This window comes from Suillus paluster, assembly GCF_016628075.1.
Source record: "Suillus paluster strain FC165 chromosome Unknown EDB91scaffold_9, whole genome shotgun sequence".
Lineage (NCBI taxonomy): Eukaryota > Fungi > Basidiomycota > Agaricomycetes > Boletales > Suillaceae > Suillus > Suillus paluster.
In genome coordinates this window covers 357374-384498 of record NW_024537569.1, presented here as the reverse complement: position 1 = coordinate 384498, position 27125 = coordinate 357374, and the positions used below count along the sequence as shown (strand labels likewise).

At 48.7% G+C, this 27125-nt stretch overlaps 5 protein-coding genes across 5 annotated transcripts; 3 read left to right on the top strand and 2 right to left on the bottom strand.

Annotated features, from left to right (window-relative positions):
- Positions 1-4476: 4476 nt before the first annotated feature.
- On the top strand, positions 4477-5903 carry EDB91DRAFT_1245069 (acid protease; the record flags this gene model as incomplete). The annotated part of the gene is made up of 5 exons (XM_041322492.1): positions 4477-4759; positions 4813-4910; positions 4967-5444; positions 5497-5767; positions 5819-5903. The coding sequence occupies 5 exons, from the start codon at positions 4477-4479 to the stop codon at positions 5901-5903; spliced, it is 1215 nt and encodes a 404-aa protein (XP_041180683.1).
- Positions 5904-8090: 2187 nt separating this feature from the next.
- On the bottom strand, positions 8091-10078 carry EDB91DRAFT_1079339 (FAD dependent oxidoreductase; the record flags this gene model as incomplete). Its single annotated transcript, XM_041315118.1, has 11 exons — positions 8091-8483; positions 8534-8606; positions 8652-8806; positions 8865-8990; positions 9039-9089; positions 9145-9198; positions 9219-9349; positions 9405-9633; positions 9687-9722; positions 9772-9875; positions 9925-10078. The coding sequence occupies 11 exons, from the start codon at positions 10076-10078 to the stop codon at positions 8091-8093; spliced, it is 1506 nt and encodes a 501-aa protein (XP_041180682.1).
- A 3221-nt stretch (positions 10079-13299) lies between these two features.
- Positions 13300-15195, top strand: EDB91DRAFT_1344906 (uncharacterized protein). Its single transcript, XM_041325824.1, has 4 exons — positions 13300-13500; positions 13549-13964; positions 14017-14263; positions 14322-15195. Exons 1-4 carry the CDS (start codon positions 13393-13395, stop codon positions 15141-15143), a joined length of 1593 nt encoding a protein of 530 aa, XP_041180681.1. The 5' UTR covers positions 13300-13392; the 3' UTR covers positions 15144-15195.
- Positions 15196-17370: 2175 nt separating this feature from the next.
- Positions 17371-20700, bottom strand: EDB91DRAFT_1235700 (uncharacterized protein; the record flags this gene model as incomplete). Its single annotated transcript, XM_041321351.1, has 7 exons — positions 17371-17706; positions 17761-18085; positions 18138-19721; positions 19774-20186; positions 20239-20424; positions 20477-20499; positions 20568-20700. The coding sequence occupies 7 exons, from the start codon at positions 20698-20700 to the stop codon at positions 17371-17373; spliced, it is 3000 nt and encodes a 999-aa protein (XP_041180680.1).
- Positions 20701-24237: 3537 nt separating this feature from the next.
- Positions 24238-26490, top strand: EDB91DRAFT_876367 (uncharacterized protein). The gene is made up of 4 exons (XM_041328685.1): positions 24238-24369; positions 24440-24683; positions 24738-25990; positions 26045-26490. Exons 2-4 carry the CDS (start codon positions 24656-24658, stop codon positions 26444-26446), a joined length of 1683 nt encoding a protein of 560 aa, XP_041180679.1. The 5' UTR covers positions 24238-24369; positions 24440-24655; the 3' UTR covers positions 26447-26490.
- Positions 26491-27125: the final 635 nt, after the last annotated feature.

Sequence of the window (27125 nt, the reverse complement as noted above, 5' to 3'; positions counted from 1 at the left end):
TATTCATGCCCCATCGTCCCAAAGTCCAGCAATGTCTCATATGATACACGATCCTTTTGATCAGCATCTTGATTAGCACTACAACTAGTATCTTACACTCAATCTATCCAAAAGATCCAGAACCATATCACACATCTGCTCTCTCAGGAGAAGCATGGGTCATAGAACTATTAACTGGTCACCCCGAGCGTATATGATGCGAGCTTGGTGTACATGCGCATGTGTTCGCAGAACTCATCTCAGAGATTTGTACCCTTGGGCACACAGACTCCAAGTTCATCTCACTAGAGGAATAACTAGCAATTTTCCTCTATGCAGTAGTCATGGGCTTACCTATCAGACACACTGGTAAAAGATTTCAATGTTCGAATGAGACTATATCTCGGTGAGGGTGATATTTTTAATTGCACGCTATATCTCATTGTACATAGTTATTTTCGCAGGATGCTCTTTATCTTTTTGTCCCCCCCCCTTCTATTCAAAATATGTTCGCTTGCCGGATGCATCTATTTCATGCAAAATTCGCAAGAACCCCAAGTTCTGGCCATTTTTCAAGGATACCATTGGGGCCATCGACGGAAGCCATATTCACGTGTCACCTCGTGCGTTTGAACACGGGCCTTATCATAATCGCAAGGGATCTGTATCTCAAAATTGTCTCTTTGCTTGTGACTTCAGGATGAACTTTACATACGCGCTTACTGGCTGGGAAGGGTCGGCCACAGATGCCTGCATCTATGAGGATGCCCATGCTCATGACCTTCACATACCTCCAGGAAAGTACTTTCTCGCAGATGCTGGCTTTCCTCTACGGCCTGAGTTACTTGTACCATATTGTGGTGTCCACTACCACCTCGCGGAATGGGGCTGCGCGAGCATAAGGTGAGATTTCTTTTTTCAGCCGCTGGAGTGTACTAATTTTTGCCTATAGACCAGCTAACAAAAAAGAACTATTCAACTTGCGTCATGCATCAGCATGCAACGTCATCGAACACATCTTTGGTGTCTTGAAACGGTGCTTCTGCATTCTCCTTCTATCGCTGTCATATGCTATGGAGGTTCAGGCACAGATCCCTGCCGCTTTGTGCAGCCTACATAACTTTATCTGTTTCCATGACCCTACAGAAGGCCCCATCCCTGTTGATGCAGACAATGACCTTGGTGATGTGCACACTGGAGACTGGGAGCAACCAGCGGTAGCAGATGACCATGAACCTGCTGATGCAGATGTTCATGCATCTCGTGATCACATTGTGGAGCAGATGTGGTTATATTATCAGCGAGTTTTGCAAGAAAGAAGTGTTCTTGAAGGTGGTTCGGACAATGATCTATCAGACCAGGCTTTATCGGAGGATGAGGAGGATGGATTGGGTCGGTTCTAGAATAGACGACATTGAGTACATGTAACTGGCACTTGCACGAAATTGATTGCATTGATACGAGCAACATGATACGAGCGCATGATACAAGCACATGATACAAGCGCATGATACGAGCGCATGATACGAGCACATGATACGTGCGTACGAGCGACATGATATGAGAGCGGTACATGATATAGGAACTACATGGTGTTACAAGTATGAGACATGTTAAACACAACACGAGCGGTACATGATATCTACAGCTTCGCCATGAGCAAGGTGATATATTGAGAACATGTCTCAAAGTCCCCATCAAGCGAAATGTAAGCAGCAAGGGTATTCTCATTTCCCTGACGGCCGAAGATCTGCATCAACATCACTCTCTCCATGACCGACAGATGTCCATCTTGGATATGCATAATCTCCAAGGCACAGGTCATGGTGTTTGTGCTGGTGTTGAGTGATGGTGCAGAAGATGTGGATGGGGTAGTCAATGACTTCTCAAGAACATCAGTCAGGCGGTTGATTGCACCCTGCATACCCATGACAGTGGCTGCAGGGGTGATCTTGGCTGCCCTGGCAGCACTGCTCATGAGTTCCTGACCACTGTGTCTGGACGCACAGGCCTTCTTTATGGCTGGTTGTGCAGATGACACCGGGGTCAAGGAAAGCGGGAGGGATGATAGCTGGGGACTGTCAGAGTAACTAGTTGGAGCAGCCGTGGAGGCATAAGATGTTGAGTCAGTAGAGTCGAATAGAAAAGTGTCGGTGCACAAGTGCTTGTTGCCGGAGGACTGAGAGGTTGTAGTAACAGTGGAAAGAGGAGGTTCATGGACGATGGTGCTAGGTGGGAATATGATGTCATCACTTGCATGTGGGGCGGCGCTGACAGCGTCCCCAATGGGACCCATGCTGGCAGCTGTTGGAATAATATGCCCTGTTTCTTCGGCTTCGAGTGCATTGGCTGATGAGGTGGGGGGTGGACCTGCAGAGGTAGGGTAGAAGGCATGCCTTCCACAAGCGCCACTGTTCGTCCCTAAGATCTCCAGCATCTTGTCGTAGAACACCCAGCCCTTGTTCCGGAAGGGACGCACCGAAGGATGACACTATTGTAATCAGTCCCTGTATATGAGACACGTACAATCATGATAGCTTACCTGCTGATCAACGTAGGCCTTCCACACAACTCCTGCATCTGTACCTTTGATCGATGCTCCCATGGTGTTGTCCCAGTGACAACCTGATTGGTTGTGGTACGTCTCAATGCTAGAGAATGTTTTTTTGAGCTAAAAACAACCATCAGTTTGTAATAGATTAAGATCAAAATAACATATTACCGTTGTCCACTTAGTCCTCACCTTCTTCCCAGTCTTCAGCAGCCCCACTGATTCAAGTTTTTCATTAGCGTTCAGGAAAGCTGCCCCTTTGTTGAAAGTTTCCTGTGGAAAATTTCCTCCATCACCACCCTCTGCATGATTTATGATCAGGTAGTCAAGTAGTGCGTTAATCTCGAGGTCATTCCATTGTGCCTTGTTGGCAGCCTGAACTGGTTGGGCCATGAGAACAGTTGTATAATGGGCACAGATGGTGGTAATAGTGGCCGCCCAAGTGCAGATCTGTTTACGACGTTGATCGTCCAAGGGATACGAATTCATGATGATAAAATGTATAGGTGAAACATGAAGCAAGGTTCAGATTTCAAGTTCCGACCCTCGGGACAGCCCAAGCCGACAACCTTTGCACGTGATGTTATTTTGCCAGATGTTCGTCAACATCTCATTGACGAACTGGCTCTAAGGTGCATCAGAAATGGGGAGTTGGCTGAGTGAGAAAGAACTTCAGAGCATACTGAGGTTCTACAGCAACCTCGCATCACCTGACCACCTTGTACTCGCTTCGAAATAAGACCCTGCAGTCGATGTTACAGCCCCACTCGTAGATCTACACATTTTAGGAAGCATTATTTCGAGCACACTAATCTAAAAAATCTAAAAGGCGACCAGGACCCATCCGTGGATCTCCGGAACCTGAGCGTACTATCAATAACCTTTAGTAAAGTAGGGAGAATTCATGGTACAAGTAGGAGAAATAAAGTTTGAAGTCCGACGTCTGGGACGCTTCGAGCCGAAAACCTCTCACCTGACATTTGCCAAATGTCGGCCAACATCCTGTTGCCGAACTGGCTCTTATGCAAACGACTGTAACTAGATACACGGCTTGGCTAACTACAGCTCCAGCCACGGCTAAAGCCGGACATAAACTGGAACTGCGGCAACACTCACTACGGCAATGTAATTCGTGCATTGCTTTTTCCCCAACACTAGGGCAGTCGTTTCACCCTGATGATCAGTTCACCACACACAACGCTTCAACATCACGCTAAGCCTGACAATGATCAGGGTTTCCTACGACAACTCAACAACACATAGCCGTAATGGCAGACTGTGCGTTGTCTAGCCTTGTTCATCAATTCGGAATCAGCACTCAGTGCTTCTGAGCAGTGCGTGAGTAGCCAATCACATAGGCGACGTGGCTGTATGAACACTATCAAGCTTTCGGGGTGCTACTGCTAGACATGAGCCTCTCGGAGGCGCAATACTTGGGACTGCCATGAGTTTGCAATATTCGTTCTGGTAGTCACCGGGGAACGCAATGCCCAACGTATTCAATTTCGTACATTGCCATGAATTGTCTACAATATCCATCCGATGAGGCGAAACAGTTATCACCTTCGAATGATGTTCTTTGCACCGATTCTTGCCAAAACGTGGTGTTCAACTTACTTTATCATGATGGCGAACTGAAATATCGTGATGTTCACAGCCCGGTAAATACTCTGGGCGGCTGTTGATCGATTGTTGACATTAGGCTCTGGGCTGTTTGATTTTGATCTCCCGGCGACAAAGAGGTACAGCAATGTATATTTCGGAGATGAATGGGACATACAGCAAATTTACTTCTGCGCCCTACAATATTCAAGACTGCGGGTATCGCATGATCAAGTTGTATGCCCCCAACAAATATATAAAGTCTTTGCGTTGGGGGATTGGAGCCTCACTTCCAGTCGATCACATTCTTCAATCGGTCCTCCAAACTCCTTCAGCTTACCGAAATGACCCATTTAAAGTCTCTCCTGTCTATTCTCCTCATTGCCCTGTCCGCTGTGAACGCATCCCCCTTGCGCCGTGATGCTAGCATGGCAACCCTTAGGTTTGCCGCTAGGTTGAACGCAAGGGATGCTACTCTCAGTGTCGCTGATGCCGACAGGGCTCGTGCCCAGGCAATGGTGCACGCTGGCTCCAAGAGCAAACGTGCTGGCAGTTCCTCTGTCAGCATAACTAATAATGTCGTGGAGTACGTTGCCCAAGTTGGTGTCGGCAGCCCCGCTACTCAATGTAAGACTCGCTGTCGGGTGACCCAGATAATTTCTGACTAGAAGAATTCTCAGACTCGCTTCTTGTTGATACGGGCAGCTCCAACACTTGGATAGGTGCGGCAAACCCATACAAACCCACTAATACTAGTGTAGATACCGGGGACACAGTCGTATGTCTTTTCGCATCCTCTGCTTATAAACAAGTCGCCCATGACAAATTTTATAGTCCGTCACTTATGGTTCCGGCGAGTTCTCCGGAGAGGAATACTTGGACACAGTGACGTTAAGCTCTGACTTAGTCATTACCGGACAATCTATTGGGGTCGCGAAGAGTTCATCTGGCTTCAATAATATTGATGGAATTCTCGGTATCGGACCGACTGACCTCACGCAGGGCACCGTTTCGAATGGTGGTTTAGTTCCCACTGTCACCGACAACCTCTTCAGCAAGGGTATCATTGGCACTGAGGCACTCGGGATCTTCTTCCCTCCCATCTCTGCTAACAACGCTGGCGAGCTCACCTTTGGTGGATACGACAGCTCAAAGACGACGAGCCCAGTGAATTATGTCCCTCTCACAACTACGTCACCCGCTAGCAGTTACTGGGGCATCGACCAATCTATTGCCTACGGTAGCTCCACCATTTTGTCCGAGACCGCTGGTATTGTTGACACTGGCACAACCCTCATTCTCATCGCCACTGGTATGAAAAGTCACTCATAAACGGGTGATCCCAACTGACTTGAAAATATTAGACGCATTCAACCAGTACAAGTCTGCCACTGGTGCTACGATGGATCAGACCACCGGTCTCTTGACGATCACCTCTGATCAGTATGCTAAGCTGCAAACCCTGACCTTCAACATTGGCGGGAGTCCCTACGACCTCACCCCCGACGCCCAAATCTGGCCCCGTTCCTTCAACGCTGAGATTGGCGGTAACAGCAGCAGCATCTACCTTATCGTTACTGATATCGGTAGCAACTCTGGTAGTGGGCTCGACTTCATCAACGGTTACTCATTCCTGTGGGTGTTTTAAGTCACCTCATTTAGTATAATGCTGACCATCTGCTCCAGTCAACGCTTCTACTCCGTATTCGACACCACCGACCACCGAGTCGGCTTCGCGACCACTTCGTATACCGATGCGGTCATTAACTAAAATGACCGTGTGGTGACCTTACTCATACGCACGATTTAAATATTTTATATCAGCTAATAGTTATTCAAGATCGATGGAGGCTACCATGTTATTTTAATACATTAATTAATGATAGTTACAAGACTAATGTAATGCAAGTGGCATCGCAATGATTGCAATGTACATACCATCTACACCTTGAGAATTCCAATTCTCACTGACAAATTCCCTGTACAGAGCCCCATGTACCTGTCAATGGCTGCACTCAGCAATTTGACTTGTTAATGTATACCTGTACCGTCTTTTAACCGGTCCAGTTGCTTTCATTATGGTGTAGCTGGGCTAATTTGGGACTTCACATCACGATGAAAGCAGGTACGATCCATGCCAATCTGAATAAACCCTTCCCCGGGCGACTCGGAGTTCCTGGGTTGCATTCCATCTATTACAGATCCTAATCTCCCTACCTTCGAGTCCTCGTCGTAATTCGACCCAAACATCCGCAATGCAAGCGCCCTCTACTGCCTAACCCCTTGTCTCGATACCAGTGACGATGAAGGCACCACAGTATCTTGTCCGCGATGCCGAGGAGTTGGACTTCGACGCTATCCTACTCAAGCGAATGAATATATGTACCAGGCAGTGTTATCTACGCACAGGCTTGACACCCTTCGGCGGCCGGATCAGTTAGCACTGCATGTACGATTGGCGATGCAACTCATACCAGTGCTATAGTTGGTGAGTCCCCTAGCTACCATATTCATGAGCTCACTTTTGAATGGAGAAACGCCAGTGGACTTGAAAGGTGGTATGTGGCGGGTGGGTATGTGGGGACAGCACGAACCACTACTACACACTACATCAAGTCTTGCCTCGACTGGAAGCGCGCGGCCCCTCTCTCAACCACTGCACCTCCGAGTACATCTTGACCAGTGTTTCTTCCTCCCTCTGTTCAGTCGACTACTAACAATTCATCAGTCGTCACTTTTTTGTCATACACCAACACCTCCACAAACAACAGTATAGGAACCGAGCACTGCTTCATCTAGTCCTGCCACGACCGGAACGCCGTCATGATGTCATACTCAAATGACGACTACGATTACGTGATTCACCTTTCACCATGTTTTTTTCTGTCACATGGAATGTCAATTCAACAAACCAAATAGTCTTGGTATCACATACTCTCCACCCTCCAACACCAACCTCACGTACCACCAGCCGCTATCATCTGAGGTACTGCCACAATTGCACTCCTCGCCTAAGTCAGGCAGTAACTTTGACTCATCTGGCGGCGGCACTCTCCCTCAGTTCAATCTCAGAGAACAAGATTACGCCGTTACCACATTGACTATGGCCAGTACGAACATTTTCCGTACCTCTCTGCTGGTGGTGCAGGTATTGATGTCGGCTGCGTCACGTTCTATTACAGCTACCCCTCGCATCGCTCTGGAAATTCTACGACCTACGACCATGAATGGTGCAGGTGCCCTCCCAACCCTTGTAGGAAGCGGTTAAACCAGTGGGACATGTCTATATTTGAGCTGTATGAGCCCCATACTCCCTGAATTCATAAGCGCCAACCAGCAACGGCTTTGACATTTCGAGCCTTGGACTCGCACGCAAGCAGGACTTGCTGTAACTCTGCAAATATCAACCCCTTTTATTTAAGAGTGGTTCCGCCAATGAAGCATGTCTTATCTATTGTTGAGCTCATTTGCCATTCAAATCTCAGACGCCGCCCGATCCTCCATGCACTTAGTACCGCCACTCGATTTTTGCCAAACTCAGCAGCCAGGTTATGGACTGCGAACCGCAGTATCAGCGTATCCAGCGTCTATTTTCCTTTCGACATTCTCAAGAGCACTGGGGCGGAAGCGGGAAAGCCTTGGATGAGTGTGTACTAACGTGACATGTCCATGATTGCATTTATATAAACACTCTGTTCCACATTACCCCCAGCGGTTGCGGATGGCAAGTGACAAAAGCCTTTGTCACAACCAAACATTTATCTCTCTTGTTTCTTGTCCAAATGCATCCGTCCAAACTCGTAAGACGTTCTTGTGTATTATTATTTAAAATAGATGTAGTAGTTTTGAAGATTTGTAGTAGAAAATGTGTGGTTTTGGGAGGATGCACGAAATGTGGTGTGCACGAGCAAGTGGTAACCAATAGTAGAGCCACTCAAAGAAGAAAAAATATTCCCATCTAAAATTTCCACCCTCCAGCAAGCCCCATCACATTGTCTGGATCAACAGCCTTCTTTATATCCCGCAGACGCGCCAGATTATTTCCGTAGATATCCTCTACGGTTGTGGAAGGAGATGCATCGTTGGGATACACAACCACATTTCCGACGTCCTGCCCTGCAGCGATCGCTAGCTGCTCTATGTAATTGGAACTGACAGTAACGGCGTCATATATGAGGTCGTCGTTACTTGAATCCGTCCATGCATAGAATAGCTCCAGGAATGAGTAGCCTTGTTCACGTGAATCCGGATACGCAGATGGTGTATCGGTGTGGTCGTAGATCGAAGGCAGGTAGGGCCTCACGTTGTAAGTTATCTCAGTTACGCTATTTCCCAGCTTGTCGCCGTAGAACTAACCGCTCATGTCAGTAGACGACCTAAAACAAAACAGACGATGCTCACGAGGGTCTCATTGGCAATGTGGTTCAACAAAGACACCGTCCACTCCTCGATCGCTATGACATTGAACACAGCTCTGTTTCGCAGTGAGTATACGCCGGGCATAAAACCAAAAATTTACCTAAGGCCAGGTGTACTTGACGGCAAATCTTTGACCATGGTTGTGAAGGATCGGGTAGAAACGTCTTGCTCCTCGTGCGGAATCGCCAAGAAGTCATCGAAGATACCATTTGGGCAAGTGGGTGCATCATAGAACAACGTGCACGTTATGACGGGCTACGCAGCAGCGCGTTAACCCGCGACCCCACGTAGATTGCCTTTGGAATATGCTCACCATTCCAGAGACATAGTTATATGTGGAATATAGCGACGCCATGGGATCTGTAACGTCTGCAGCGAATTTAGCGATGGCAGCGTTTACTGCCTTGAGTTGATCTTGATTGTACGCGATATTTCCACCCTATTTAGTGGTCAGTGCTGTACGATACGCTGTCGTCTGACGTCTCACCCAAACTAGGGATTGAGAATACGTTTTGAGAGTGACATAGGTGACAATTCCCTACGAGAGTGTTAGTCCATGGTTTCATATGGTGCTTCTTCAGATGACCACGCACAAAGTTATTGAAACCTCCCTTCGTAGTGGCATGAGAATTTGAGACATTGACAATCTAGATGACCAAAAACGTACCCGCAAGCCGAAGAATAGATCCGGGTAGCTGGAGCCGGTGACTGTAGTTACCGTGCCATTAGGCAAAACGAGTTCGTACGCTAATACGTTGTCAATTGCCAGCCCATACTGGTTTGTCAGATACGAATATCCTGATCAAAACACAGAATGTTATATCACGTTTGAATCATCCGGTGACGTTCATACCTCCACCAAGTACGAAGCCGCCAACTCCGATGCCAGACTCTTTCCCCCCTATAGCATTCACGCCGTATTCTCCCAGCGTTGAGTATACGTCATCCCATATCGCACCAGTACCAACGGTTGCTGTCTGGGAATCCGAGTCAAACGTGATGTCTGAGAATAAAGACATTGCAATCTGAACGCCTTGGGTCGACGAAAAGCCTGGGTTGGTCGCGTGACCACCGCTTTTAATCTATTTGATAGATGTGTGAGATAAAAGCACAAGCTGGAGAAGTCTTTGCTCACTGCAAACGGCGTTCTGGTGTCTCCCAATATTTGGACCTGTGGGATGAGATTAATTTGACGAGGTCATTATTTCAGCGACACGAACCGCTTTCGCGAGGTCCTCAGTGGTGCCAGGTTCGAAGGAGCAAGCAGAGACTTGACTACTCGAAGATGCCCAATGATAATTATCCTTCATATAGGCCGACGATCCTGTCGGCGTTTAGCCTCATTGACACTTGGTCTTAGTACTAGTACATACCACTGTAAGAAACTGCGGATTTCGAAGATATGCAGGCTGCAATCTCCGCGCAAGCAGTAGTGTCACGAAGTACATTCCCGAGCAGATCTGAAGAAGTCGCAAGCCCCCCAATACTTGCAAGAAGCGCGATGGATATGCTAGCAGAGAGTGTCATCTCGACAGGTAGAATGGGTCACACAAGTTCATCTGGACCCGCTCGACAATTTATGTAGGTTGTCCAGGCTTCTGCTCGGATTACTAGTGACGGTATGCTACCCGGATGAATGGTCGGTAGCCTAACCCGGATCTCGTCCGAAGAAGGGCAGGATCGGGGTTAAGTAGTAGTACGGAAGCACTGGCCCGCGGAGGACTACTAGTTCAAGTTGGCACGACCACTTGCACGCAAAGTTCGCTGTGAGTAGATGCTAAACATCATGATCTTGCACCAGTTCTGAATGAACTGCTCACCGACTCAAGCTAGAAAAGAACACCGCTCACTGTGTAAGGTCGAACTTCACGTTCCCCGTCTTATTAAAGTCCTCATGGGACAATCACTGAGGCCCTAGCCTAGTCAGCTCCCACGAAAGCGAATTGCCAAGGAGCGTACCGTCATCGGGTATGAATTCAATACTATAATTTCGGGTCCCACTATGGGAGAACTCATCTCAGCAATGATTTGATTCCTCGTATGTATATATAGGAGAGACTGGGGCCACCACAGTGACTGTCGCCATGTGGAAAGGGCATCAGGCAGGGACCTATGTTGTTCGTTGGGGCGGGAACAGGGCAAGCATCGTTCGCAGTTTGAAATACAAGGGCGCAAGAGCCTGAGGGAGACAGTGTGAAGCGTGGTTGGAAAGCCCCGGGGCCGGGGACTCGCGGGGAGAATTGTACGTGATAAACTCGTATAGTACTTAGTAAAGGAGAGTAAAGGGAGTTTTACGAGAGGTTCGGAACTTCCGGCGTTATGAGTCAAGTACTATCCCTTCCGGTGCAATCGACACACCACAGAAGTCGGCAGGTCACACATTTTGGCGGGAAAACGTGACAATTTTGTTACAATCGGTCACAGGCAGTCACACAAAACCCTGCGAAAAAGCGTGACCGCCGACTTCTGTGGGATGTCGATTGCACCGGAAGGGATAATAGGCCATCTGAGAGACGGCCTAGTTTACGTTCACATTTGAAACTTTCTTCAGCCATAAGCGTGCGCTCTCATTGGTGAAGAGGTACTTAGACGACGCTGGGTGCTCGGCTACGTACAGGCTTCTGTTGAGAACTTGTTTTGACCGGTTCGACTGATACAATGTAATTATGAGCAGAGAAATGTATCTAAATATTGAGATCCATGGAAATACCGAAACCGAATAAAAAAATTCCGATAACGAAGGCCTAGAAGCCTGCATCAGCAAATGCAACTTTGTTCGAAAGCACTCACAAAACGCTCGTGTGTATGTTCTTTTTGGTTTGGTTCAAGTTTGCGTTCGTAAGCACACATTTTTGGTTATATGTTCAGCATCTCCACCAATCGCATGAGTGCGCTACTGAAGTCATAAGCGTTCATTTCAGTGATTTTGCAGACGAGCACGCGATGTTGAAGTCTTTCCTGCAAAACAAACCATGAGCAAAGAAGGCACGAAGAAATAAGGAAAAAATTGGTGACAAAACTCCAGCCCTCATTCCTCCTCCGGATCAAGGGAAATCTATCACATCGCTCACCGATTCAGACTGTACGTTTCCCTTGGCGGGGGCGTCAACCATGACGGGTATGGTATCACGCATTCAAGCCGTGATATCCACCCATGGCGTCCCAGGTCCAAATGAGAAAGGTTGTGTGGTCGTGGGTTTGAAGGGGGTAACCAGGAGGACCATCGAGTCGACGTGCGCATTAAGGATGACCTGTAAACGTGTTGCGTGAATATATGCGCGGGACGGTGATGACCGGGGTGAACGTACTTCATTTTCCTATAACTGAGGTTACTCCATTCGACGCATACATGACTGTCCTCGGATGCAGCGGCTTGGAGGAGGCACAGTCAACTGTCCATGAATTACTTTGTGCACTCAAAGTCCACTAGGGATAGCTGCGATGCGACTTAGTAAGATCGTCCATAGAGGACACAGCTTGAGTACGAGGAAGAAGGGATAGGTGCGAGGAAGAAAGGGAAAACTACGATGGGCCAACATGAGACGTACCTATTGTGCTCTTGGGTCAGTCTGCACGAGCCTGCACTGGAAGAGCTCCCGCAAGCAAAGCTCGATAATTCGAGATGCAATCTACCACGAAATTCAGCACATGAATGTCCAAGGTCAACGATAGGAGAAGGAAATTTGCGCACCTCATCCCGCTCCTCCTGCGGCAGAGCTCCAATAACAGCGTCTCCGATGCCAACCCCTTCTACATGCTCCATCAGAAGCACACGCTCTGTGCTACCTGACCATACCCACGGGACCTTGAACGCATTCGTCAGCAAGCTCGATTTTAATCGCCTCAGTATCAAGGTGAGTAGCCGGATATGATGAAAGGGAGTTAAACGGTCGGACAATCAGCTACACGGCAAGGATGGCACTACAAAATACATGCTTGAATGGTATGGTCGAGGAACGACAGAGATGAATGGATGCACACCTTGGGTGCACATGAACTGGTCGAGTTTCAGTGCGGCACCGCCCATCTGAGAGAGGTTGAACACCAGGCGGGTTATGTTCGTTTCTGTCATATCAACGGGTGATGTATTGTATATATTGGAGGTGGTAGAGCGACGTAAGAGTTCAGAAGTAGCACCATACGAAAATGATGTTGCATCGGGTAGTGGAGGTTCAAATGGGTCACTAAAACTTGTACAGCCATATCAGACCCGTCGGCGCTGAACGCCTTTCATAAGGACCTAGAGCCAAATTCATAACCCCAACCTCGCTCGGTATATGTAGTGCAGACTAATATTTTTCTTAATGGCACTACTACATTTTACCTTTGTCACATCATTTCTGACCTGCGAATCAACGTCCTTGAGGAGGGTCACTGTTATATGGTACAACGTGCGATACCCTAGCGCTGTATTCTCCTCTCCTTTACCCGCTCACATGAAGAAAAGGTTCCCAAGAGATTATCTATGTCGTCGTGCGTCTTCACATGCTTCACATCCCATGCATCTCACTAATTCTGACGCATGCGAAACACCAGTGACCCAAGTGTTCAATATTACGTCATTATTACGCAATCCGGCGGAGTTCGCCGTTTAAAATTGTCATGAGCCCCTGTGGCGTTAGGGTCCTCCGGCAAGATTTCCTATACTCGGCAGCCGGAACGGCCGGCTATGCCGTCCCGCCCGGTTATCCGCGTTTCTCTTGGCACAACATATAAGTCGTAAATTCGAAAATTGCTCAAGTCTCACTGCTCATCCAATTTATTAACTGCACATCGTCTTCGATATCTCCCAAAAATCTTGCACAAGTCTCAACTCCACTGGCAGTACCAAATCGTCGACCATGAGCCACATCGATCAATTCACACTAGGGCTGTTAAACTTTCCCGTCGAAATCCTGTTGGACATCTTCAGCTATCTAGATGCGTACGAACTAGTTCGAGCACGCAAAGTAAGACAAGATTTGTTTCACCCAAATCACTAACTCAAACCTCTCCAGGTATGCAATGATATCCGACAAGTGATCGACTCTTCCTCGGAGTTGCTGTATTTGATTGACCTCAAATACTTCAATACACTTCCGGACCCTTTGCTCGACTCAGACAGTACGATCGGAACACGTCGCAAATTACTTCAACAAAGTGAAACCGCATGGCAGAAAGCCGAATACTCTAAAATGAATCACATCCCCGTGCCCTACCCTCCCGAGCTGATCGGATGGTCGGGCGGCATCCTTGGACTCCCATCTGAATCTCACGAGCAAATAACATTCGTCCAGCCCGCACTGTCAGATAAGCATACCCACGCTGCGAAGTGGGAACAACGGAGCTGCAAAATCGACAGCACAGTGCTCATGGGTTACCGTTGTTCACCTGCGCAGGATCTCGTGGTTATCCTTTCCAGAGCGACCTCAGGGTGAGTGGTCATGGTTTCTTGGTATCTGCAGACAGAGTACTGATGGTACTAGGGAGAGTCATCCATACGACGTCGCTTTCAGATCGCTTTCAGAGGATAAGGCCCATCCTGAAGCTGCTGTCGCTGTTGCCAAAGCACTCGACAATCAGGTTGACATGGCGCTCTCCGACCCCTTCAATCCGAAACAAGTACTTTTCGGAGATTACTACGGCTTACTCTCCAAACGTGCTCACAAAGCGGGCGGTGGGGTGGTCGACTTTTTGCAAATATGGAATTGGAAGTCCAAGGACGCCTTTCAGGTTAGTGAAGGTCTCCTGACTTCTTCTGTTGTGACTCATTAACCACCTGGACCTGTAGTGCCTCGAAGTTTTTGATGTGGCTTGCAACGTGCATAATTTCGGTTTCCTAACGAACGACAAACTTCTGGTCATCACCCCGAGGGAAATAATGATGTACTCCCTTGTCGAATCCGCCAATGCCATCCAGCTTACTGCCAAATTCTCGCTCCCTGCCTTACGGGATTCCTCTGAACTGGAATATGTCGCCTTCAACAATGACATTCCATTTTATGCAACCACGCACAATCAGCTTGTCACTATCAGCATGAAGATTATGAGCACGGATTCGGCATTCACTACCAAGCCCTCCCAGGTCACATTCTATGTCAAACGTGATACTCTCTTGGAGCTCGAGTCTACCTATATGAGCCTCTATGGAAATTCCAAAGTCAGTCAAGACTCCCCTAGTCTGCCATGGTCTACCTGGGGTCCCAAGTACACCCAAACCTTCGAGGAGAGCTCGTACGATAGTTGCAAACACAACATCTTTGGCTTCCGGACTGTCGGGTTGGCTGGCGACTTTGTGTCCCCTAAAGGGAAGGCGCAACGGCGACCACTATGCATCCGCGACTTCAACCCTCATCGAGTGGCGGACTTCAAGGCTGGAAAGGGGCCTAAATGGAATCAACGACTTATCGAAGGCGAGACAGCGAGTTCGAGTCTTTTCTTGGAGCCATTGGGATCCGCTCTCCCGTATCTCGAGAGCACCACCGAAGAAAAGTTCCTTTCGCACGAGATGACCTTGGAAGCCAACAGGGTGACATTGCTATCCTTTGAATTCCTGAGGACGCCGGAGATTTCTGGAACTGTACAGAAAATCGAAGTGCTTGATTTTGAGTAGTCGTTTACATTAAGTTTGCAATCCATTTTTTCGCATGCCAGAATGCGTTGGAAATCCGTGGTGTTAGCTTGCATAACCAAACTGTCTGATTCGCGAAGCCTGCTCTATGGGGAGCAGCTGTTGTTGGTTGTACGGCTCATCACTAGTCCACATGTGCGATCGCCCAGATAAAATTCAAGGTAAGTGCCGAGTTGTTTTCACCGTCTCACTATCGACAGAATCGCACACACTCCGTGCTGCTACCACCCTCTCGTTCACATTGCGTTAGCTGACTAGCACCATCATCGATCCTTGAGACCTCTAAAGACCCCAATATCCGTGGTACCGCACCAGAACGCTGCTTGTCTTGATCCAAGTCTGACGAAGAATTGTCAAGAGCCAGCAAAGGACCGTGAAGTGATCGGGTTTATTCGGAATTCTCGGATACTACCAATATACTGCAAAGAGTTATGAGAAGTCGATCGCTGTTTGGTATCATCCCACGAGACGCTTTGAACGGCACGAGTACCTCCGTGGTATGATTCCGTGGTGGTGGTCGTGTCGCAGGATCCTGTTTGCCCAGGACTTTGAGCGACGAGAGCATTGAGCAGTCTGCGGTGTCAAATAATAGCCTGATGACCACTACAACAACATGATGATGGGGGGACTCGCAGAGCCTCGCGCAGTATAATGCTTTCACCTTCCGTTCCAGCACCTACTACTAGTAGCTAGGTAGTGGCGAAAGGCCCCTTCCAAATTGTGTGACCACTGATGGTCCGGCCCAGTTCCAAATTCCAATGATGCTATCCAGGGCCCAGGTGTCCGTTCGACCGAATAATCATATGGGCTGGTCTAGCAGGTACGAGGCTTTGCTTTGAAGTTGTCAGCACCAACTTGAAGTCCCACGAAAACGGTATCAATCGCTCATGACAATCGCGAGACGCTACTATCCGCATCGATATCGGCATATGAATTCGAACCCATAGTTTTCAGATGGATGCGCACACTGCAAGAGACAGAGCTAGACCATCTTCCCACCAGAAGCTATACTTTCTCGCTGGCGTCCGTTCTTTTGCCAGCATCATGATATATCTCCAGGGACGACCGTGGTGGTATGACACCACCGTGACATGCACGCACGTTCTTTTCCTCGTGAAACGTTTGAATGGCCTGGAGGTACGAGGTACGAGATCTGGTGATGGCGTTCCCGCGATGTATTCCTTTGATTTCGTCCCCTGATTCAATTATGCACACTTTTTGCCAGATGGCGACAGAATTCGCCGCTGGCGTCGGCTGGTGGTGTTTTGCGGTATCAAACAGACATTGACGTGCTCCTTACACCCGCATCTACCACCAGCACCAGGCGCTGTCAGATAGCACAAGGAATGCAATGAACATGCCTTAGATCTCCAAGAATAGACCGTAAAATTCGTTTAGGTCCTCCTTCTCAACTCCCTCTGAGCCGAAAATCCTTGATAGGCGAGGGCCATTCGGCGGAGTTGTTCACGCTTTTGTTATCCCCGCGTATAGCAGGACAAGTTGACAGCGAAGCATATCAATATTGTAATCACCGTTTCCTCCTTCCAATAGACCTTGACATCGACATCAGGCCACATCAGAGTTTGGGCCCGTCGAAAAACGATCGTTGAACGATCCCTGTTTGGTATGGTCTCGGTCGAACTGGGATTTCTCGTCCTCTCCACCAATGAGAGCGCTTGCTTAAGGTTGGCGAAAGCTTCAAATTGTCAACGTAAAGAGAGGCTCTCTCAGATGCACTCCCACTTTTGATCGGAAGGCTCGGCCGTTGCCTCGGACATGTCTGTCTATGATAACAATGTACTGCGTACTCATTTCATGAATCACAACATCCAACGCAGAATCTATGCATGAGACTAGTGCCTCACTACTGCTTGAGTGATCATATCAATCATTAGGCTATATAGATAAGAGTGAAAAAAAGGAATGTAGGTGTCAAAAGTCGTAAAAGTAAACACACGTCGGACGTCATGAACCGAAGAAATCAAACCAAGAACAACCGACGAAAAGGGCACGAGGTATCATGATCAAATGCCATGCGTATATGTACGTGTGATGGTGACATGAAATGAGTAGGAGTAGGCAAAGAGAGGGATGACACCACATGCGAAAGACGGCGGGCCTTAATAATATCTAGATTACAGATGATATCGTCCGCGTGCTTTAACGGACTAACTCGAGACACGCATCCCCATTCTACAACTCACGAAGTCTATGCAGCAGCGGTACGACTGGGATTGCGAGCAAGTGTCGCACCCGTACGTTGCGCTTGGATGCTGCTGAAGCGTTGGAGCTCTTCGGGCTTCATCGTAATCTTGGAGCCGAAGCCGACCTTGCGAGCAGCACGGCGGATGAACGACACACGGTTGGAGTACAACGACTCGTGGATCGAAGCAGCGCGAGACTGGGTGCGAGTGATGGGAACACCAGAGACAGCCTGTTCTGCTTGTGCAGCCTGAGCCTGTGCGTGACGTTCACGAAGCTTTTTGATAACGGTTGCCTTCATTGCGAACTTGATCCAGTCGAGAGGGGCAAACCAAACAATGTTCTACAAATCCGAGAGTCAGCAAGCACGTAAAGACAACGCAACAGACAAACGTACCCAAACCCAAACGACACCAATCCATCCACCTGAGATCGCCTGGATCTGCGTGAATCCCCAGTTGGCGTAAGCAGCGATAATTGATGACACGAGCTGCGCGATGCAGAAGGCTCCCAAGAGAGCCATGGAAGGGCGTTCCATGAAGAAGAAGCCGTGCGAGCGGGTAATAAAGATCAATGCCTGCGAGATAATGGCGACTTGGAGATAGACAATCATGTGGAGTTGATAATCATTGGCACCGTTAGGAGTGGGGCTCCCGTTAAAGTTGACACCAAACTTGTCATAGAAGAACGTAGTCTTCATGATGATTGCGACCAGAGCGACACTACAGGACACAAATTAGCTTGATAGTGAGGAGGGTGAAAGGCGGTGCTTACGTCGAGGCAGTCAAGTAGATACCATAGGCAACAGCATACGCGAAGATCTCAGCGAGATCCCAAGAATCGGGGGTCATCGAGGGCAAGACACGGTCGACTGAGAGCGTCATGATGGTACCGTCGTTCAGGAGGGCAATGATCAGGACCATGAACGGAGGGAAGTCAAACTTGAAAGCGAAGGCGAGGATAGCGAAGCAGACAACGATACGGATGGTCACAGCACAAGCGTATATTGAGTAGTTGCGCATACGCTGAAAGATGACACGCGAACCGCGAATGGCATGGACGATGGTAGAGAGACCGGGCTCAGTCAAGACGATGTCAGCAGCGCCGCGAGCAGCGTCTGTGGCACCTTCGACGGCAATACCAACATTGGCACGGGAGAGAGCGGGAGCGTCGTTGGCACCATCACCAGTCATAGCACACAGGTGGCCAAGACCCTGGAGACGCTTGACGATTTCATACTTGTGCTCAGGGAACACACCTGCGAAACCGTCGGCATCCAAGATCATCTCGTCGAGTGACAAGTGCTTGCTACCGGGAGCAGGACCGTCCTTGAGAACCTTCGCGGGGTACATGTGATCACCGAGACCAAGACGACGTCCAGTCTCCTTAGCAATTGCAAGCTGGTCACCAGTCACCATCTTCACCTTCACACCGAGAGCAAGAGCATCGTCGATGGTCTGCTTGGTGTCTTCACGAGGGGGGTCGAAGATGGCAAGGAGACCAATGAGCTCGAAACCGTTACCTTCACTTTCTGGGTCGTCGCCGTCGAGCTCCTCATATGCGACGGCGAGGGCACGAAGACCGCGAGTAGCGAACTCCTCAACATCAGCCTCAAGCCTGTTCTCAAGCTCCTCGGTCTTGTTACGCGTGCAAAGTTCGATGATGATACCGGTCATACCCTTGGTGACGCGCTTCAACTTGCCGGAGCTCTCTTCACGGTAAGTGATCTCCGTGCGTTTGTCGACGGGGTTGAAGGGCTTGAAGTCAAGGAGTTTGATGCCAGCACGAGCACGGGACACTTCACCAAGAGCCTGAACGACGGCAGAGTCGATAGCATCCTGGTTCTCAGTACGAGAAGCGTAGGCAGCGAGGAGCATGACGTCATCAGCCGAGAAGGGCCCGTATGTGCGAATGGTAGCCCGGTCAATGGTAAGCTTGTTGGTGGTCAGCGTACCCGTCTTGTCGGAGCAAAGGATGGTGACACCGGCCAACTCCTCGATAGCAGTGATACGGGTAACAATGGCTTTGTGCTTAGCAAGTTGCTGGGCACCGACGGCAAGAGTAACCGACAAGACAGTCGGCATGGCAATGGGGATACCACCGATCAAGAGCACCAATATGTTGTTGAGACCGCGACGGTAACTGTAGTGGAAGCCCGCGTAGAGCACGAGAATCTCCGCGATAACAAAGATACCGATTGACACCAAGCAGAATGAGCCGATCTGCGCAAGGATCTTCTGCAAATGACCCGTGGTGTCATCGTCTTGGCCCACGAGGGAAGCAGCACGACCGAAGAAAGTGTTGGCGCCAGTGGAAATGACAACACCTTCCGCTTCACCCTGCTTGCAGGTAGAACCACTGGAAGCGGAAATTTAATGGCCAGGAATGTATCAAACCAAAAATGACGTACGAGAAGCACTGGTCACCCAACTTCTTGCTCTGAGGAAGAGACTCGCCGGTGAGAGCAGCCTGGTCAATAGAGACGTTGATGGCCTCCGTCAAACGGCAGTCTGCGGGAACAATGTCACCGATCTTGAACGAGATCATATCACCAGGAACGAGTTCCGAAGATTCAATTTCCAACCAGGTGCCATTACGCCTTACTTTCGCTTTGGGGGCGAGGGAGTCCATAAGTGCCTTGACGGCATTACCAGCGTTACGTTCTTCATAGAAACCGATTGCAGAGTTGATGAAGAGCAGAAGGACGATACCGATGAAGTCCTCCCAGTCTGGTGGTTGACCGTTACCGTTTGATAATACAATGGCGACAAGAGCAGCGCCCTCCATGACCCAGGACAATGGATTCCACATGAAACTCAAGAACTATGAAACAGAGTCAAGGATGAGCGCCCCTGAATGAGACTGGAATCCGTACCTGCAAGAATGGGTTCTGTTCTTCCTGCTCCAGCTTGTTGGGACCGAAAAGTTCAATACGACGATGTGCCTCTTCGGTGTTGAGACCATTCTCGTCACATTGGAGGAGCTTGAAAACATCCTCAATAACGATAGTCTCAAGGTCGACCTTTTCCTTGTCATAAAGGTCGTCCGCTTTCAACTCGATCTATTAAGGAGGTTAGATAACATGGTTAACGGCAGACGCGGCGATTACTCACCAATGACATGTCAACATTGGCATCTGCGACGATTAAAAAATAGAAATAGTATCATAAGATCAGGAAACATCAAAAGAATGCGAATGCCTACGGGTTGGTTTCTCTTCGTCATGGGTGAAATCCTTGTACTCTCTTTTCTTCTTTTCATCTGGAGAAGTGGATGGTACAATAGGCGACTCTTCGCCTTGTGGACCGGGCTCCTTAGCCACGTTGGGTTCGGACATGGTTTAAGACGCAGAGAGGGGGAGGAGGGGGAGAGCCCTACAGATGAATCTATAGTGTCGCGGGCACTTTTGAAAGGAGAATTGACGAAAGTCAAGGAGGATGGGATGAAGGAGTGGGAGAATGTCAGCCCTGTCGATGAACGGACTTTATATTTGGGAGTAAAATTCATAGCGATCAAACAACCAAATAAATACAAATACGAGGGGCCCGATTTGGTCAGAATCGTAATGATCCTTAAGATTCTGAAATCTCGGCAACTGTCGTTCTGACACTGCCGTTCCGTATCCTTCCTTGTCCCCGATCTCCTCGAACTTATACCTACCAGCTGAACGCTCTATCACCGTGGAATATCTGAGCTCTATGTATTTCTGTCAGTGTCCTAATCCCGGTCATATTTCCAAAATTTGGAACACGCCAGTCTGGTCTGGTTTATGATGCCGTATCCCCGATAACGTTGGTTCGATTTCTTACTTCACTAATTAGCCAGTACATACTTCGAAGCGCCAAGTTCACACTACGTGTAATTCTCTTGGACTCTTGGGTCGTGGCGACCGAACTACACTACACTTGGCTCGCTGCGCGAAGCAACGTGTATGACTATGAGTCGTAACATTTGGCAGACAGCCAAGCTCCTAAGGCCGCGTGCAGTAACCATGTGCGACTGCCTGTGCGTATTTACCTTAACCTCCGCGTCCTCCGCGTAATTCCATCATGCACATCAAACTCTGGTAGCCGTACACCAATACTTCTTCTTGATGAGAACAAGACATGGCCTTTGATCCAGGCTTTGATAAAATCTGTAGTATGGACTCCTCCGAGGTCACAAGATCATTAATGAATTGTTTGGACTAATACTTTGTCGAGTTGGACTATCGGACTTGTAATGGTTTGATCGCCAACAGACAATTGCTCGGAGCATGATAGTAGCTTGGTCTGTACGAGTCATATACTGCTCCATGGCCAGCAAAACCTGAAGCTCGTCGATCGCGAGTCGTAGTTACTCCGCTTGCTATCTTGATTATCCAAATATAGCATCCTTCTGGTCAGACCAAACACGCGAAACTTGTTTTAACCTTTGCCTTGTCTTCCCGATGCCGATCGGCCCGAGTCACCTCGCGATCTGAGTCCTTTTCGCTGTACGTTACGCAAAGGCTGAATGACACGAATGCCATTGTACATTGGCATTCTACGCCGACGGTGACCAGTGCGGCAACGATTCGACTTTGCTTCCAGAAAATCGTCAATAGGTCGACTGCGAGGAACATTAAGGGGGTGAAGCTATCTTGATCATCCAAACACGGCACCGCACGAATTATTTCCTGGTCAGCCCAAATTATAACATACTCGTAGTGCTTTTCACCTCTTGCTCGTCTCTCCGATGGGCCCCCGATCGGTCCGACACCCCTTGCGACACACAGGCTGAGCCGTTTTCGCTGCACGTCGCTGATCCTGAATAACATAGTTGCCACTGGTATGGTGGTTACTGGTAGAATCTATGCTAGCAGTACTGCGGCGTCTGTTTGTTTCAGGCTCCAGCCGAAAGTTTCAACTCAAATGTTTACTCCACAAGATGGTGTTCCCTCTATTTTCGTAAGTCATTATATTGGATTCTCCCATGGATCTTGTCTTCATTGGCGTCTGCTGCGTCTTCTGCGGAGGGAACTTTGAGGTCGCAAGGGTTCTGGAGCACTAGGAAGTACTAAGTAGCCTGGGGTCGCGATCATCCACGGAATCCGGTTTGTCCCAAGAATATTAATAACTATAACTATTCTGACTTGCTTCTGGCTAGTAATTCGAGAGCGCAGCCTATCATTAATCCAGTCGAGGAGGGAGGATTGGCATTTGTAGACCTGTGAGGTTGCTCCTCGGCGTTAATAATAATACGGGCTCTAATCTTATTCACCGGCCCCCCGGGGAGCCGCGTGTGCAACCGCTTGGACATGGCTCGCGATCGCGCTAAGGGATACCCTTACCAAACACTGATACACCAGGATACATACAGCAACCGATAGAGCGTAGGAGATGAATCCCAAACGATCACCAAGCCCTCCTGTCCCCATGTCCTCACAGCAGCGCCCTAGATTCCTTCGCATAAAATGGATCAAACGCAATCAGCACTGCTTCACTCTCCATGATCATATCAGATACAGTACGAGAGCTTTGCCCAACAACGGCGACGGAGGGAACTTCCGTCCTATTAATATGCGTCTGCTCATCATAAATAAATATGATCTCACGACTAAGGTGTGCCCTATTTTCCTGTGTCTCTAACTTATGATCACACCACAAAACAAGTGTACAGTCGATCACACAGTGACGACATCCATCCGTTCGTGGCGCAGTTCCCTTCCCTTGATCGATATGAGCACCGCAACGCATTTCCGTTTGAAATTGGTGCAGGAGAAGCGGCTATGGGAGAAGACCATATATGTACGCAAAGTACCCCCATGGTCCGCAGTTTGAACACATGCGGTTTGATAGTCTGATACAGTTGGTTTAGTATGTACGCAGTGCTTCCATTGCCACATGGCTCCGTTGCTGTACCGGCGTCAAAGTCTCGAACAGAAACTGTCAAGTTTCATCATCACTAGTGATCCTTGCGCCAAGGACGCACAGCGACGGACGCGAATTACTTAGTCCTATACATAGCTGCTAAGCACTTCAGGAAGAACTTTTGCCAAGTTCTTGCCAGCAGCTAGCGTACCGGTGATTTAGTCACTGGGCCGGGCGCCTCAACTTGCTAGCTGTTCGGGGGAAGTCGGGCGGCTCTGGTGGCACATCGTGGTTGGTGGGTAGTTCCATCACTGCCCTTGCGTAGACATTTGCTAGTGGCTACGCGTCCGTTAGAGTTGGTCCCTGAATCCGAGCACGCGGGCGCACAGGCAGAAAGCACACCAGCATGATTTGAGAAGGGAAAAGATAAAGGCATGCTGCAGTCCCACAAGTGAGTCCGGTCACCCCTCGGGGTGTCTAATATACGCTAATAATAATATAACGGTACTATGTGCTGAGAACAAAGAATAGATTTGGGCATCCTTCTACGCTCCACTGCGAACTTCTATACACCCGCACGGTAAACGATAAGTACTTATTCATAGTTCAGCTTTAAGCGAGGGCTAATTATATGTAGTGCCTGCCACGCAATTATCGTACTGCATGATAGTGCATGATGCGGGGTAAACAGTACAACAAGTACTCATACTGATGTCATGGAATCCGTCCGCCGCTCACACGACCTACATGTTAGACGCTGGAATCTCAGGTACTGAGTCACGTCCGATAGTGCCGATATAGGCCCACGCCCTGCGCTAAGAAAATCACGCAATGGTATTCTTTTCTTCCTCCTCTTCCGCCAGATCTACGGTGCCCGCGCGTTCATTTCACGATGACTACTGCCCCTAATCGGACATATTGGCGCTACGGTTTTCATCTGGCGGGCCGTGACCTGTGGATTTGGCAAAGCGACGATGTGTCAAAGATGTGGCTATATATTTTGAAACTAGAACTCTGATTGCTTCTCCCGTAGACGAGGACACCATTCATCGCCGAGCTCTACTTACATGCAAATGATGCGAACTACCGCCTTTTCTCGCGTTCGTGACCATCACACGTCGTCTTTTCTGTCTTCACCTACGAGTTACAATTGCTCCGAGTTGCGCACCACATTCGTGCGTATGCTATCCTTCTCGCCTTGATTGTGGACCAATGATTTATCGCTGGCGAATCATATTTTCATAGCCACAAGGAAGTGGACTTCGCCACATTACGTTGACACTCATTGCCACAGACAGTTCCAGATAATCCTTGCCAGTGACCTTTCTACTTATGTGCAGACTGTGAGAAATCACTTCAGTGAAGTGTCAGCGCTATTAAAGGTCGCGATGCTGGTTTCTGGTCTTGTCTAGTACGCCAAAGAAATTCATACAGTGCATCTACCTTCGATAGCATACAGCTATGCGCTTGCACACGGGCACTCAGGCGTGTAAGTGAAATGCGACCACAAGTTTCGGTTTTATCGCTCATTCCTTCTGCTTAGGTCTGTTACTATTGGCACATGCTGTGGAAAGAGCTGCTGGAGTCAACTTCACTCAGTGTTTTATCGGCATCGTGGCGAATGCGAATTCTACGCACAACTTAGCCGGTCTACTCGATGCCGACGGGTATCCCGTGTCGAATGTTTCTGATGCGACAGCGATTAGCTACTCGCTGTGCACCTCTGTCTGTGGGTCTGGACCAAGAACTTTCAACTGGCTTAATTTTTCGCAAGATTTCAGTGCATGGCTACTGCCAAATCTTGCCTTGATTTCGCAGCTCCCCTTTGGGGCACAGTATAACTTTGATGATCTCATGTCTGCTGTATTAACCGTTGGGTCACCAGCGCTTGCTGGCTACTCTCTACTCATCACCGTTCTTAATTCTCGGTGGATCAACCGCCGATTTACTCCATCAGTGAACTATCCCAATTCACATTTGGCAGTATCTATCTTAAGCAGCCTTCAGCAAGTCCCGCTGAGACTGCATTTCCATGCACACTTTCCCTCTCTTGTTATCCTGCCGGAAAATGACTCCTGGTGGAGAAATTTCTCCGAATTGGTGGACTACACCCATACATGGTCAATTGCGTCCGCGACATCCATCGCCTGGGTCGTTGTTGCCTATATCCTGACTGTAGCCAACTCACCAACAGATTCTTACGTGAACCTTCAAGCCGACGGTGACGCCACTGGCACACTGTGGCTATGGTTGATCTCAATAGTTGTTGGATGGCTGCAACTATCCCCGAAATGCAATTTTGATCGTTTACGAGCGGCTTATGATCGTGCCGACCGATACGCACGCACAGGAACACCAGATACTCATATAGGAATGTCGCCTCCGTCCGCCCCGAGAGCTTTAACGATAACCGCAACGGAGGGGGATGTGATGTCTCCAGACGAACTCCTCACCCCACCGGTGTTTAATTACACCCGTTCATTGCAATGGGCATCTACTGCGGAAACTGTCTTCCTGGTGTTCAAAGTAGCATCCGAGAAGGCTCAAAGCCGTATTCCCGTTCGTTTTGAGGCTGAGTGGATTGAGTCTAACAATATCAAACACATCCACCCCACCAATCGACGCGGGTCCCCGCAGGAAATTGCCATGTACTGTGCGCAGCCCGACGGCGCACGACGCAGCCATTGGGCACCTGGCGTGTTTACCAGAATGGCTGTCGCTTCATGCGCTTCGCTTGCATTACAATGGGGAACAGTCGGAGGAGCAGTGACCGTGGCATATTTCACTCCTACGACAGTGCGTTTCTTCTGGTATATGTGATATGTAGACGAATTCACTAACCCCAGGCAGCGCATCGGATGTCGATCTCTGAGTTACCTCATTTACGGAGGCATATCGACTTTAGTTTTGGCGATGCTCCTGATGTCTAGCATCCTCGCACACTACTCCGCATCTTGTTCCAAACGAGCGTCGCTCGCTGCACGTGTTACTCTGGCGTCGTCGCACTGGCTGCGAAGGATGGGCAAACTGTTGGCCATTGTAAACGCCATCTGGGTGGTCTTGGTGTGTATGTTCCAGTATTCCAACGTTTACGATACATGTTTCTGTAAATCCAGTGTGATTGGTAGGGGAAAGGCTGCGTATGCTGTGATCATCGAAACCTCAGCCCAAGCTGCACTGCTTAAGGTTGCCTGGACCAGGTGTCTCTTGTCTTGGCCTGTACCTCAGCGTCGATGTTCCTTGGCCTTGTGAATCTTTTATTGCACACTCAAATACGATAGCTATTAATGTGTAGGCTCAGACATAGCAAGCATACGTATACTGTTGTATATTACACTTGTGTAGAGATCGCTGTCGTCAACAGCCATCGCGATCGACCTATTTGGGGACGTCACACCAATTTTTGGGGACGATGGACATTGTAAAACATACAGAAAAATAAAAAACATATAAAAACACATGCCAGTAGTTCTACTGTTGTTCCAGCTTTACAATAATATATGAATCAGACAAGAAGCCAAGGTGCCCAGCAATCACAATTTGCCGAAGCTATTTTTTATGTGGTCACAGGTCACAGGGTCATTCGAAGCTGTGACACCAAGTGTGACTGTGTCACGTGCTGCACGTGACGAAGCTAGTGTCGTATCTCTACAGTATGAAGAAATATAGCAGTAATATTTAATGCCAACGAAACCGAATCTTGACAAGGTTAGGCTGAGATTTAGATGACAGCACAGGGGTCGATCATCATTCATATTAGCGCAATACCTGCACACTGACTGCATCCACTAGTCTGAAACCGGAAAGAGGTTCTTATCACCACCTGCCCAGGTGAAATGTTCTCTTCGAGGCGACTAAATGACGTTCAACATGAGACAATGCTCGACGCAAGACCCATCTTTGAGATCAGTCATAACTCTCGAGCTGGCCG